The 13,118-nt window shown below is 54.9% G+C and overlaps 1 protein-coding gene across 11 annotated transcripts in view; it reads left to right on the top strand.

Moving 5' to 3' along the window:
* ATP2A3 (ATPase sarcoplasmic/endoplasmic reticulum Ca2+ transporting 3) overlaps positions 1 to 13,118 on the top strand; it is a 47,006-nt gene that overhangs the window by 11,210 nt on the left and 22,678 nt on the right. For 7 of the 11 annotated variants that reach the window (XR_003525238.2, XR_003525236.2, XR_003525237.2 and 4 more), the window contains exons 2-10: positions 6,161 to 6,178; positions 6,448 to 6,530; positions 8,006 to 8,110; positions 8,298 to 8,436; positions 8,721 to 8,801; positions 8,893 to 8,978; positions 10,523 to 10,987; positions 12,592 to 12,680; positions 12,831 to 12,933. Coding sequence is in view for 8 of the 11 variants with exons in the window: in XM_027625542.2 (XP_027481343.2) it covers positions 6,161 to 6,178; positions 6,448 to 6,530; positions 8,006 to 8,110; positions 8,298 to 8,436; positions 8,721 to 8,801; positions 8,893 to 8,978; positions 10,523 to 10,987; positions 12,592 to 12,680; positions 12,831 to 12,933 (1,169 nt within the window). In the remaining 3 variants the exon portion in view is untranslated. The remainder of the gene's footprint in view (positions 1 to 6,160; positions 6,179 to 6,447; positions 6,531 to 8,005; positions 8,111 to 8,297; positions 8,437 to 8,720; positions 8,802 to 8,892; positions 8,979 to 10,522; positions 10,988 to 12,591; positions 12,681 to 12,830; positions 12,934 to 13,118) is intronic. The other 4 variants (XM_027625545.2, XM_027625547.2, XM_027625546.2 and 1 more) reach the window with 4 other exon arrangements.

Below are 13,118 nucleotides of genomic sequence, written 5' to 3' on the forward strand. Positions count from 1 at the left end.
TGTTTCCTCGCCCCTGCCCCACTGCAGTGCGCTACTGGACATTTTGATCTGTGCCGATCTGATGCAAAAGGGTCCTCTCATAGTTTTACTTCGTGTTTCACTGTTTACAAATCGGGTTGGGCATTTTTCCATATATTTAGGAGCCATTTGATTTCCTTGTGTCTTTGAATGGACCGCCCATCACCTTTGCTGGACATGAGCCAAGGCAAAAGGCAAAACTGTGTTGGGCTTGTCCTCCCAAGTGCGCCAACACCTAACGGCCCTGGAGAGCCCAGTGATATGGAAGTCAGGCAAGAGCCCAGAAGGTCGGGGGTTGTTCCTGTTCTGGGGAGCTGGGGGAATGTCTCTAACAGGAACCAGAGCCTGCCTTCCTGGACCTCACACTGCCCAACTGTGTAGTGGATACAACGGCCCCAGAGCTACAGGTGGAAGGGATGGCCAGATTTAGATTACTGCCAGTGGGGTCTGGGCTGTGACCTTATCCCCTGCCCTCAGCCCAGACCCCAGTTGGCTGCTGGAACTCAGGAAGTACAGATGTGTGGCCCTTGGAAACTTGGCCAAGGGGAGTGGGGCCAGGCAGGAGGAGGGGGTGAGGTCTGACTCGTCCAACTCACTGGGTGACCTCAGGAGGACTTGTCCCTCCTTGGCCTCAGTGTCCTCCTCTGTGCAGACATGGAACCCCTAAAGAGATCACCTAAAGGGCTCTCAGGATATGAAATGACTCTCGGATCTGAGGGAGGTGTGGTTTGGCCGCAGGCATTGGGAAGCTACAGGTCTTTCAGGCTTCACTGTAGATTTCATGCCCACTGGCCCTCTTGGACAGCCTTAGAGCCCCCCTCCCAAAAGCAGCATCCCCTTGTACCAGGAGCTCCCTGAGGCAGGGCTGAGTCTGTCCACAGCACAGCTTGCACATAGATGCTAAGCAGACCCTTTGCCAGGGTTACCTAGTGCCAGATCAGCCAGGTAGGCTGTAGGCCCCTGCACTGGGAAAGCTGCTTCCCAAGGCCCCTTGAGAACAGGGCCATGTTGTCCACTCTAGGTAGGTTCTTGAGACCTAGACAGGGACAGGTGGGCTGGGTGGGGCCTGCTCAGGGAAGGCCTCTCCGTGACTCTGCAAGTGGTGATTTAATTGCTCTGTAAACTTACGTTCGAGGAAGACCGCAGTGAGCTCTTGCCTCTCCAGGCTGGAACCAACATTTAGAAGTTGAAATACCAGTTTCCAATGTTTTGAGATGAGAAGAAAGGAGTCAAGAGGGTAGATAAGGGGAGCAGGTGGTACATGGAGCCTGGGGCAGTGTTGACCCTGCACCCCACTTCTCCTGGGCTCCAGGCTCTGGGCCCAGGGCCTTTACCTGAACCGTGGGGCAACTGAGTAAACAATTCTGTGAGGCTCTTTGTGGGCCCAGGGATGACTCAGCGCCTCCCCACCCTGGAAGCGTCCCAGTCAGGTGTGGAGGCCCCAGTACTGATGATTGGTAAAGAAGAGCAGGGTGAGAGGGGGAGGGGCTTTCCCAGGAAGCCTTCCTGAAAGGCTGGGGTTTGGATGAGGACTTAGGGAAGGGTACTCTGCACAGAGGGAATGGCCCCAGCAAAATCTTGGAGGGGAAAAAGCTCTAGCAAAACCAGGGAAGGTGGTGGCAGTTCTGAGACATCTCACTTGGCTGGCAGATGGACGTATGCCTAAGGTATAGGAGGATTCTTGAGGGCCAGGTTGAGGCAGATCCAGGAAGGCCCTGAAGGCCATGCTAAGGTTGATCTTTATTCTGCAGGCCAAGAAGAGCCACTCATGGTCCATGAGGCAAGGTCATTCATTTGCTCACAAATCTTTATTGAGCACCTACTGTGTGCCAGGCACTGCTCCAGGTGCTGGAGACACTGCACTTAACAGAGTCCTACTGGCAAGGAGCTTACATTTTAATAACTAATATTATAGCTAATGTTTATTGAGTATTTACCATGTGCTGTGCATGTTCTAAGCACCTTATGAATAGCATGTCAGTTAATCTTCACAATGACTTAAGCGGAGTTACTATTATTATCCTTGTTTTGCAGATGGGGAAACTGAGGCACAGAGGGGGTTAAGTGACTTGTCCATAGTCAGAGAACTATAAAGAGATAGAGCAAGACATGAACTTAGCCCTCTGGGCCAGGTTGCTTGCCCTAAACCATGAAGCTTCTCTGATCATATACTCCTCTTTGCCCCCCCACCGGACCCACAGACTAACTCCAGACCCCTCTAGGCCAGCCCCACGTTGGGCATCTGGGGGTGTGGGCCAGCTCAGTCTGGCATCAGTGACTCAGAGCAGGGTTGTCTGGCAGAGTCCACCATGTGAGAGGTCCAGAGGTACACTATTTCAGAAGAATAGTGGGGGGCTACTCCCCACCAGGCTGGCCCAGCAGGGATGAGGGGGGGTGGGGGGTGCTTCCTACTACTGTCTTTGCCTGCACAGCCTGGCGAATGGCACCAAGAGGCAGGCAGGGCTGGGCCATTCTCCCCATTTAACAGATGGGGCATCTGGCACTGCTGAGGGCTCAACACCCCCCCCAACACACACAGCCTGAGGATAGCAAGGGGGAAACAGCATCTAACAGGGACGCCTGGGGAGAGGCTGGGAGGGTGCTCTCCTAGCTGCTGCTAGTCTGCTAGCCCCTCCTAGTTCCTCCATGGCCCTGGGACCCAGTCATGTGAAGGGAAAATTGGGTTGTCTGGGGTCTTGACAGGATTGAAGTTTGAAGAAGACCAGGCCTGAGCAGACAGAGCCTAGTAATGCCCAAAAAAACCCTCACAGAAACCACCTGTGAGGACAGCAGAGCCTTTTTGGGCAGGGATGATTTTGGCTAGTGGCTCTGGGGTCACAATGAAGGGGTGAGCTTGTCAATGGGATGAGGGCATCCAGCCTAACAATCAGAACGTAGGATGCCAAGTTCTCTCAGGTGACTTTGGCCAGGGAAGGCAGCGGGACAGGGTGGGAAGGCAGAGCAGCTTAGGAGTTAATGCAGGAGGGGCCAAGCAGGGGGCCAAAAGCCAGACCACCTGAGTTCAAAGCTGCCACTTCCCAGCTGTATGACCATAAACTAGTCACTCAACCTCTCTGTGCTTCAGTTGTCTACTCTGCAAAACGGGAATAATAATTGTACCTTCCTTCTCAGGTTATTTGAGAATCACAAGAGAGTTAATGCACTAGAGGGTGCATGGCATCTGGCACACTCAACACTAACAACTCTGCTATAGTTACTCTAGCTGCAGGGTAACATCTTATATGCTTTGCATACAATACCTCCCCATTCATCTCTGGAGAGAGTGTAGGTAAAGCTCTTGGGACATAGTAGGTGCTCAGTAAATGTGGTTCTTATTAATAATGATGATAATCCTCACAGCAGCCCTTTGGGGTGGGGCTGGGTACCCCATCTTCCAAATGAGGCTCAGGACCCCACAGGGAACCAGCTGCTCAGGCAAGACTAGAAGCATGTGCATTGCATGTACAGGGAGAGGCAGGGCATCTCCTGAGAGCTCATGGTGGGCTGAGCCTTCCCCAGGGGAGTGGGTAAGGGTAAAAGGGGAACCTTGTAGTAGAGGCTAGGTCCAGGGAGAAGGGGGTACCACCCAGGATCGGCTAGGTTATGCTGCAGTAACCCCATATCTCAATGGCTTAAGACAATACAGGTCATTTCTTGCTCACACTGTATAACTATGTCAGTGGCAGGTCATCTGGGGGTTCTGTGTCTCCTGTACTCTGTGATTCTGGTTCACAGAGCAGACACCATCTCACAGGTTGCTGGTTACTGTGCCAGAGGGACAAAGAGCTCTAGATCTGCACTGTCCAATACGCAGCCACTAGCCTTGTCTAGTTATTTAAATTTAAATGAATGAAAATAAAGTAAAATTTAAATTTAGCTCCTCAGTCACAGTAGCCACATTTCCAGTGCTTGATAGCTGCGTGCAGTTGGTAGCTGCTGTATGGGGTAGCTGGAGGGCACTTCCATCACCACAGAAAGTTCTAGTGGACAATGCCCTTCTAAGTTGAGAGTCTCCTGCCACCACGTTGGTGCCCCTGCCCAGAACTAACATGCATCCTTCTTTTTGTAACTTGCACAAGGGCCAGGAAATGCGGTCCTACTATGTGCCCACAAGGTGGGAAGAATCAGAAGTATCTGGGGAACGAATGACCACCAAAGAGTGGATCCTGAGTCAGATTTTGAGTCAGAATGCAGAAGGGGAGAACTTGAGAGACCACCGAGACAGGCAGAGGGCAGCTTGTGGGGAACTCGAGCTGCTATGTGCCCTGTGACATGACGTGCTTCCCAACCCCAGGTCTTGACCCTGCCCAGAAAAAAAATGGCCTTATACAGTGGCCTAGGGGCTACATGCCTGACAGAGGGGAGGGGTGGGGGAGACAGCAGGAGGGATTCAGGTGAGCCTTATGGATAAACTCTTCTTTTGGTCAGGAACCCTGAAGACCTTCATAGACATAGGGGCTTTAGAAGTCTTTCCTGGGTAGAGCATGGCAGAAGCAGACTGATGTGTGCCATGAGGTTGGAACTATTCTCGATGACCTCTAAAGGACCCTGCTCCATTGGAGAATTGGCTAGAAAACCAGGCCTGGCCCTCCCCCTGCCTTTCCTGTTCACTTCAGCTAAATAGATCAGAAGGAAAAAGTCTGTTTGATTTTAATCTCAACGCAGGACACTGGAGATTACATTTTCCACGGAAAATGTCAGCTGTTGCCTAAAATAGGACTAGGGAGAAAAATGCTAGAAAATGTATTTTTAGGTTATATGTTTCCCTCCTGGATTCCTGCAGTCCAGTGGGCTCCTTGATACTCTCCATGGTTCAGCTGCCAGGTGCCCCAGATCTTCCAAACAGGTGGTCTGGGGAGAGGGCTCCCACAGGAAAAATGTTTGCAGATACTTGAGCTAAAAACAGGTGGACAGTTACAAGGACCTGTGTCAAGAAGGAGGAAGAGGAAGAGAGAGCCAGCCTAGGATAGAGGCTCAGAGTCTGCATTGCTGACAAGCTCCCAGGTGATGCCAATGTTGCTGGCCTGGAGACTGGACTCAGTAGCAGGGCTCAGGTAGGCTCAGTCTGGGAGGAGCCCCAGACAGGCCTCAGCAGGGCCTAAGCTCAGCCCATGGAGAGAGAGGCCCATTGGAATCCACCCTTTGAGGCCCAGCTCCTGCCCCTTCCCATAGACCTGCCTACTTGCTGCGTGACCTTGTTCAAGTCACTTTTCCACTCTGGATCTCAGTTCTTGCACCTGTGAAACAGGGTGAGCATTCCTGCCCTGTCACCCCTTAGGCTGTTGAGAAGATTCAAAGACTTCAGGTACCGAGGCAACCAGCTCTGCCTGGAATAAAAGGTGCTTCAGGAAATGTAGGAGATAAAAATAGAGGTTGTAAAGTGACAGCAGGTCCTGGTGGTGTTTGGGAGCATCATTCCTCAAAATGTTCTGTGGGTCGCAGACTGGGCTTGTGGGATGGGTCTTGCCCTGAGTAGAGGGTTTGGGAGGGAACAAGTTGAGACTCAACCTCTAGGAACTGAACCATGGCAGGTTATGCTGCCTGGGACGCTGGTTGCTGAGGTCATGTCCAAGGGAACCCCAGGTAGGGCGGGGCTCAGCTGGCTGGCCGTGCTGCAGACCTTATGTCAGTGCTCCCAGAGGAGCAGGTATGTCAGAGGGAGCCCGAGCCAATGTTCTCAATTTGAGGGAGGGCCACCCTTGCCCGTGGCTGTGGGGGACATTGAATAGGATTGTGCAGCCATCTGAGGAAGAGCAGTGCCCGGGAGCTATCAACTCCCTGGTGACCGCAGGGGTCTCATCTCTTCTCTAGAAACAGGGCACACCTCTGCTTCTCCTCTGTACGTCGGGGGATAGGGGGGTTCTAGAAGGGCCCTCCTGGCTCTGATCTTGAACCAAGGTGAGCCAGGCCATACCAGACCTTCCTTAACCAGGGTGGGGTGAAGTGAGTGGAGGAGTGGAAGCCTCTGGGCTCAGACCATCCATTCTGTGACCTTAGAGAGCTGTGGGGACATGTCTAGACCTTCATGGTGGCCCGGGTAGGCACAGTTGGGAGGGACTGCTGAGACGTCTCCACAGTCCCACTGCATAACTCATTTATCTCTTGTCTCCTCATGGCTCCTGTGGCTGCCTGGATCCTGCAGAGCTCCCAAATGAGGAAGGTGAGGCTTGGGCCAGGGCGGGCTGCAAGGCCACCAGGCGACATCCTTGGACTGTTCACTTTCAGGTTGTGTCCTTCCCTCTCGCCAACAGAGTGAGGCTTGCCTGAGCCTCCCAGTATCACCCACCTGTGCCTCTAGGGCCTCAGGCTCTTACCCTTTGAATGGTAGGGAGGGAGTGGGCCAGGTGGTCTCCGAGGTGGTTCCAGCTCTGAATGGGGGCAGGTCAGTCGGTAAGGGACCCAAGCTTCACATGGTGCTCCGGTTCTCAGGGAAGTCCCTGTGGGAGCTGGTGCTGGAGCAGTTTGAGGACCTCCTGGTGCGCATCCTGCTGTTGGCTGCCCTGGTCTCCTTTGTAAGTAAGGCCCCTATCCCCCAGCATCAGAAAGCGTGGAAGGGAGAGCCAGGTTGGGCCAGTGCTCAGAGGCCCAGACTCTGAACCACAGGTCTGTCCTCTCAGCTGGGGACATCCCCGGGCCTCTACCCATTCCCTGCCTTGCTCAGACTTCAGCTTCCCTTGCCTGAAACCTCAAAGCCTGCCCCCTACACACTGGACTCCCGGCTCCCATCTGTCCCCTTCCACTCTGGCTGTCAGAGTGAGCTTTCAGAAGCACAGGTCTAATCCCCACCCCTCCCTGCCTTAGGGCCAGGTTTCTCAACCACAGCACTGTTGACATTTTAGACCTGATAATTATTTGTATGGAGGCTGTCCTAGGAGCTGGAGAAGATTTAGCAACATCTGTGACCTCCACCCACTAATGCCAGCGGTACCCCCAGTTATGATAATCAAAAGTCTCCAGATGTTGCCAAATTGTCCCTCGTGGAGAGCCGCTCCCATGGCTGCCAGGGCCCCACAGAAGAATTTGGGCCTTAACCTCTTACAGCTTGTCTGTGCTGCTCTCCCCCATTCTTACTGCCTGAATGCCTCCTGGACCTGCAGGGCCACGGGGCCAGCATGGGGCCGTGGGGTGGGGGACAGTAGCTCTCACTGATGGCTGAGCAGCAGAAACCCAAGGGTAATGCAGGAACATGGCCACCCTGAGGGTGGACACAGTTCCTGCTCTTGGCCCTGTGCCCAGCAGGGCCTGGGGAGGAGACCTCAGGTTGGTGACATGGAGTGCAGGGAAGCAGGGGCCCAGCCAGCTGTGTCTGGCCTTCCTGGCACCTGTTCTTGTGGAAACTGATGACTCTTAACAGAGAAAAAAAAAGCCTATCGGTGCAGGGGCCTTACAACAGCTGAGCCCAAATGGTGCCGGTGCCCCTCCACAGTTCCAATGGACCCACTGAGACCTGTGGAAGGGAGTGACAAGTACCCAACTGGGCCAAGAGGTGGGAACAGGACTTTAACCAGGTATTCTGCCTCCAGGCCTGGGCTCTGGCTGGAATTATGCTTCTCTGGCCAATGGACTTCAAGCTCAAGCCTGTAACGGGATCACCTGGGTTTGTTAACACATAGACTGCTGGGCCTCACCCCAAAGTTCCCGACACGGGAACACCAGGATAGACCCTGAGAATTGCATTTCTAACAAGGTCCTAGGTGATGCTGTGGTTGCCAGTCTGGCATCACACTTGGAAAACCACAGCCAGGCAGACAGTGAGACCTCTAGCTGTACAACTGCCCCGCATCCTGGAAGTTGGCTGGGTGGGACGTGGACGGCGGTAGTCACTACCTGCAGATGAGCCAAGGTCTCGGAGCAGCCCTCTCCAAGCCCAGCGCTCCCCAGGGGTACCTCTCCTAAAGCAGGAGACAGCAGACCCAGGGTATGAAGGAAATGGTGAGCAGACCCTGGCCCATAGCATCGCCCCAACTCACCAGCTCTGACTCCATAGGTCCTGGCCTGCTTTGAGGAGGGTGAAGAGACAGCAACAGCCTTCGTGGAGCCCCTGGTCATCATGCTGATCCTCGTGGCCAATGCTGTCGTGGGCGTATGGCAGGTGGGAGGCACAGAGCTGGGCCTGGGCCCTCGGGTCTCCCAACTGCTCCATGTGACCGCCACTTGGTGTTAGAGTCCTGGAGGTCCTACTGCTTCTAGCTCCATCCCAGGCCCCAGGGGTGTCATTACAAGGGGTCAGCCTGCAAGGGCCAGTGGGGATGACCACCTACCTGCCTCATGTTCTACAGGAACGCAATGCTGAGAGCGCCATTGAGGCCTTGAAGGAGTATGAGCCTGAGATGGGCAAGGTGATCCGCTCAGACCGCAAAGGTGTGCAGAGGGTCCGTGCCCGGGACATCGTCCCTGGAGACATCGTGGAGGTGGCAGGTACATTGGGGGCCTCTTTTCATTATGTGATGCTGGTGAGCCGATCCCTGTCTGTGCCCCCATCTTTCTGGCTCATACACAGCAGGTAGCTGTCGGATCCCTCCAAAGCTCTTCAGCCAAAACCTTGTTGGACAGATCAGGAGACTGTAGGAGGGAGCAGCATCTGTCTCAGGGATCACAGCCCAGGCCCCTGCCTCTCAGCCCTAGCCTTGGCTCCTGGCCGTCCTCCTGGCTCTGCCAAGGGGTGGTGCCAAAAGCCACACTCAGCCACTCTCTCTCCACAGTGGGGGACAAAGTACCCGCTGACCTTCGCCTCATCGAGATCAAGTCCACCACACTGAGAGTGGACCAGTCCATCCTGACAGGTGAGGCCCAGAGGCTAGGGCTGAGCAGGGGATAGGTCCAAGGATGGGGGTGTCTTCATGTGGGGCTTCTCATTTCTGATTCCGTGACCAGGTGAATCCGTGTCTGTGACCAAGCACACTGATGCCATCCTGGATCCCAGAGCTGTGAACCAGGACAAGAAGAACATGCTCTTCTCCGTAAGTTCCTGGGATGGCTGGGGCCTTTGTCTGGACACTGATAATAAAAACTTTAACATTTAATCAGTTAAAGCCCTACCAGAAAGAACCTCCTCGATTATTGACAATATGTACACATTTATAGCACTGGTAATAGCTTGTGTTTACTGAAGGCTGTGTGCCTGGCACTGTTCTAAGCCCTTTACATGTATTTAAGCCTCGCGGTGCTTTTAAAGTAAGTACTCTTGTTATTTGCATTTTCCAGGTCACACAGCCAGTGAATGGTAGTGCTGGGATGTGAATTGAGACATTCTGACTCCAAAGCTTTCCCTCTTGCCTCCTAGGCTTATCCTGCTTTAACCTGGAGAGGGATAGAGCTAGCCCATAATCACTCAATGGAGAATCCTCTAGAGATAAAGGTTGTCAAAGTGGTGGAGGCTGGCAGAAACAGTCCATTTCTCAGATGGGAAAACCAACCCCCTGAGGCAAGATGCCAGGGCCCAATGGCTCTTTTCAGGGCAAGTGGTGGGCTCAACTCTGGTGAGAATGATATGCCTCTGTGGCCTCAAAGGGACTTAACCGTTGATAACTTACAGGCTGCCCAGAAACACCTGAAGCTGAACATGGGAGCCATGAGGATGGGTCAGGCCATTTGGCCATGGCCCATGGCACCAAGTTATAAGGCTAGAAAACCTCCCCAGAAGTGAACAGAAATGGAGAAAGCGATATTTGCCCAGAGTTCTTAAGGGGAGCACCCTGCCTAGATGCATGGAAGCCTTGGACCAGCTGCTTTGAAGTGGGGAGGGGGGTGTGCAGGGCATGCTCAAGCATCAGTAGCTGTCATGAGGTAGCTTTCTAAGGGAGATGCTCCAGCTAACAGCAGGTCATTTCCTTAGCTGAAGGGCCTGCAAAGGGGTGGGGGCATGGGGGGGGGGCGCGGACGAAAGAAGCTGAGATTTGCCGGTGGCACCTACCTTTCCTCCAGCCTCAGCACAGGGCACCTGTCTGAGGGGATACCAGCTTATTAGCCTCCTCAGAGCAGCAGCTTTGTCGAACCATTTTCTAGAAGAGGACACAGACGCTCCAGGCTGGCTAGCCTTTATACCAGGACTTAGGGATTTTACCAGGGCCTTGGGAGTGGATGGACGTAAACTCAAGTTCTCTGGATTCTTCAGTAAATATTTACCTAGGATCACAGTCAGCCTGGCACTCCGGTGTGGCCACGTTGGCTTTTTATGAATCGCATTTTTCGAAGTTGGTATTGTGCTGTGCTAGGTGATCACACTGTCAGTATTGGTGCAGTGCTTCCTGTGCCAGGCCCCATGACAGGCACTGGGGATATGGTGCTGCAGCGAGTTCTGCCTGGCCTTGGCGGAGTTAGCACCGTCATGGGGACGACCGACAAAGCTCAGTACTGGATAGCTGCGTAAGGCTGGGAGCACTGAGCGACATGGAGACAAAGGAAGCCCAATAGGGGATAAGAACGTTGCCCTAGCCTCAAGGGGTCGGGGTCCTGGGCTCCCGTCGGGATGCTAAGCAGCCCTTCTCATCTCTCCCCCGGCCAGGGCACCAATATCGCATCGGGCAGGGCCCTGGGTGTGGCGGTGGCCACAGGCCTGCACACGGAGCTGGGCAAGATCCGGAGCCAGATGGCGGCAGTGGGGCCAGAGCGGACGCCACTGCAGCGCAAGCTGGATGAGTTCGGGCGGCAGCTGTCCCGAGCCATCTCTGTGATCTGTGTGGCCGTGTGGGTCATCAACATCAGCCACTTTGCTGACCCGGCCCATGGCGGCTCCTGGCTCCATGGCGCTGTCTACTACTTCAAGATTGCCGTGGCCCTGGCCGTGGCTGCCATCCCTGAGGGCCTCCCGGCCGTTATCACTACCTGCCTGGCTCTGGGCACACGGCGCATGGCACACAAGAATGCCATTGTGCGGAGCCTGCCCTCCGTGGAGACCCTGGGCTGCACCTCAGTCATCTGCTCCGACAAGACTGGCACACTCACCACCAACCAGATGTCCGTCTGCCGGGTGAGAGGCTGCAGTCGGCTTGGGGTCCTGCTGGTGCTGCTGTGTGATGCTCAGCAGGCTGAGCTCCCTCCTCGGGCTGCCCCCTGACTCCTTTCTGGCAAGGGACGGAGGACAGAACCTGTGGGCTGCCCCATGGTGGGGAGCAGCTCCAGGCTTTCATGGGGCAGAGCAGCAAAGTCTGGCTAGACATGTGTCACTAGGACCCAGATGTCACTGTAGGGCCCTGGCAGGTCATTGCCTGTCTACGAACCTCAGTTTCTCCAACTGAAATTTGGGTATGCAAGCTTTGATAGACAGCCATAAAGGACAAAGCAGAGGGTCAAGTAGAGCCTTGGCGTCTGAGCCAAGCTGGGCCTGGACCCAACCAGGTTCTGTCCTGCTCCATGACTCCACAGCCAATGCCTGTCACCAGATAGGCCAGCTCCAGTGACCTGGGAAGGGCCGGGTCAAGAACTGTCCCATTTCCTGGCACTCAATCCCAGATCCTGGGCCTGCTGCCTGCATGCTCCAGGGATTCTGGCTGAAACTCCAGCAGGCCCATGAGGCAGAGGGGTGTGTGGGGTAATGGTGAAGGCTGTGGGTTTCCCACCCCTCCCAGATTCCCCCCATCACCCTTCTCCCACCTCTGCTCCTGTAATTTGCCCACGGGGAAACTCAGGCTCTGTATCCAAAACCCTGAAGCCCATTAGAGGCTGCCACAGGGGTAGGGGCACCAGCAAGCTTTACATCCTGTGGCCCCTGACCTCTAAAATCTCTAGTAGGACTTCATTTGAACAGAGTGTTCCTTAACTGTAATAAAGATTTGGAAAACACACTATAGGGAAGTTGTAGAGGCCTTACTTGCTGGAAGAGGGGCTGAGAAACTTCACTTCTCAAGAGCTATGCTGGCTGGAGGGCTGCCCTCAGGAGTAGGGAGGGGAGCACAAAAAAGGGACATTTGTTGAGCACCTACTGGGTGCTGAGCTGGTCATTGACTTGGAAATGTGCAGCAAGGCAACTTCTGGAAAGCAAGAACCATCTCCTGGGTGAAGCTGGCTGACAGGCAAGGAAATGGGCTGCCCTGGGAGGGGTAAACCCCCTGACCCTGGGGTGCATAGGTAGGGGCCGGGTGACCCAGCAGGCCCTGTAGGCAAGAGCTCACTGTCTGCGAACACCTTTGGGCAGGAGAGTCTGTGCCTCAGAGCAGTGTGTGCGTTTCCACCCTTAGAGGCCAGGAACCCATCCCTTCAAGAGGAAAAGAGGGGCAGCTGTACTCTGATCCCACTCTCTTCTCCTCTTACCAGTGGAGAAACTAATGCTCACGTGCTCAGCCGGGAGCCGCATTAACAAAATGGGCAAGGACCCAGGCTTCCTGCCCCATGTCAGGGCTCCATCCAGAACATTGAGGAATCTGCCTTATACCCCTCAGGGGGTCCAGAGCAGAGGCCCTGCCACAGCCAGAACCCTACTCTCACACTGCACCTTCCAGAGCTTGGCAGGAGAGAAGGCCAGCAGCTACTCCAGGGGCCCAGAGGATCCCACCTTTGGGTCAGGCTTTATTCAGACTGGCTGCCCAAAGAGGAGAGAGGTGAGGGCTTGCCTAAGTATGCCTCTGTCCTCTCCAGATGTTCGTGGTAGCCGAGGCCGAAGCAGGCTCCTGCCATCTGCACGAGTTCACCGTCTCAGGCACCACTTATGCCCCGGAGGGCGAAGTGTGAGTGCTGGGCAAGGGGGTGTGGTGGGCGGGGTTCCGCGGTGAGCTGAGCCACACTGGACAGCTCTGAGTTCTGTGGGAGGGATCAGGAGGCCATGCACCTCCCAGGGATGGGGCCAAATGCCCTGGTACGAAGGCCCGGCCCCACAGGAGGCAGGAGGAGCAGCTTGTGCACTGTGGGCAGTTCGATGGGTTGGTGGAGCTGGCGACGATCTGTGCCCTCTGCAACGACTCGGCGCTGGACTACAACGAGGTGGGACCCAGCGCTCTTTCGTGACCTCACTAGTACCCAGGTGACCCTTCTCCAGAGTCTCAAAACTCCCAGGATTGGCAGTCCCTGCCCCTTTGGAGTGCCACACCCCAGGAACACTGCCCCCCTGCAGACCCCCACCGCCACTGCTTTCTCACACTGGCTTTGAGACTGTGCCCCAGGGCTCT

This window comes from Zalophus californianus, chromosome 16, assembly GCF_009762305.2.
Source record: "Zalophus californianus isolate mZalCal1 chromosome 16, mZalCal1.pri.v2, whole genome shotgun sequence".
Lineage (NCBI taxonomy): Eukaryota > Metazoa > Chordata > Mammalia > Carnivora > Otariidae > Zalophus > Zalophus californianus.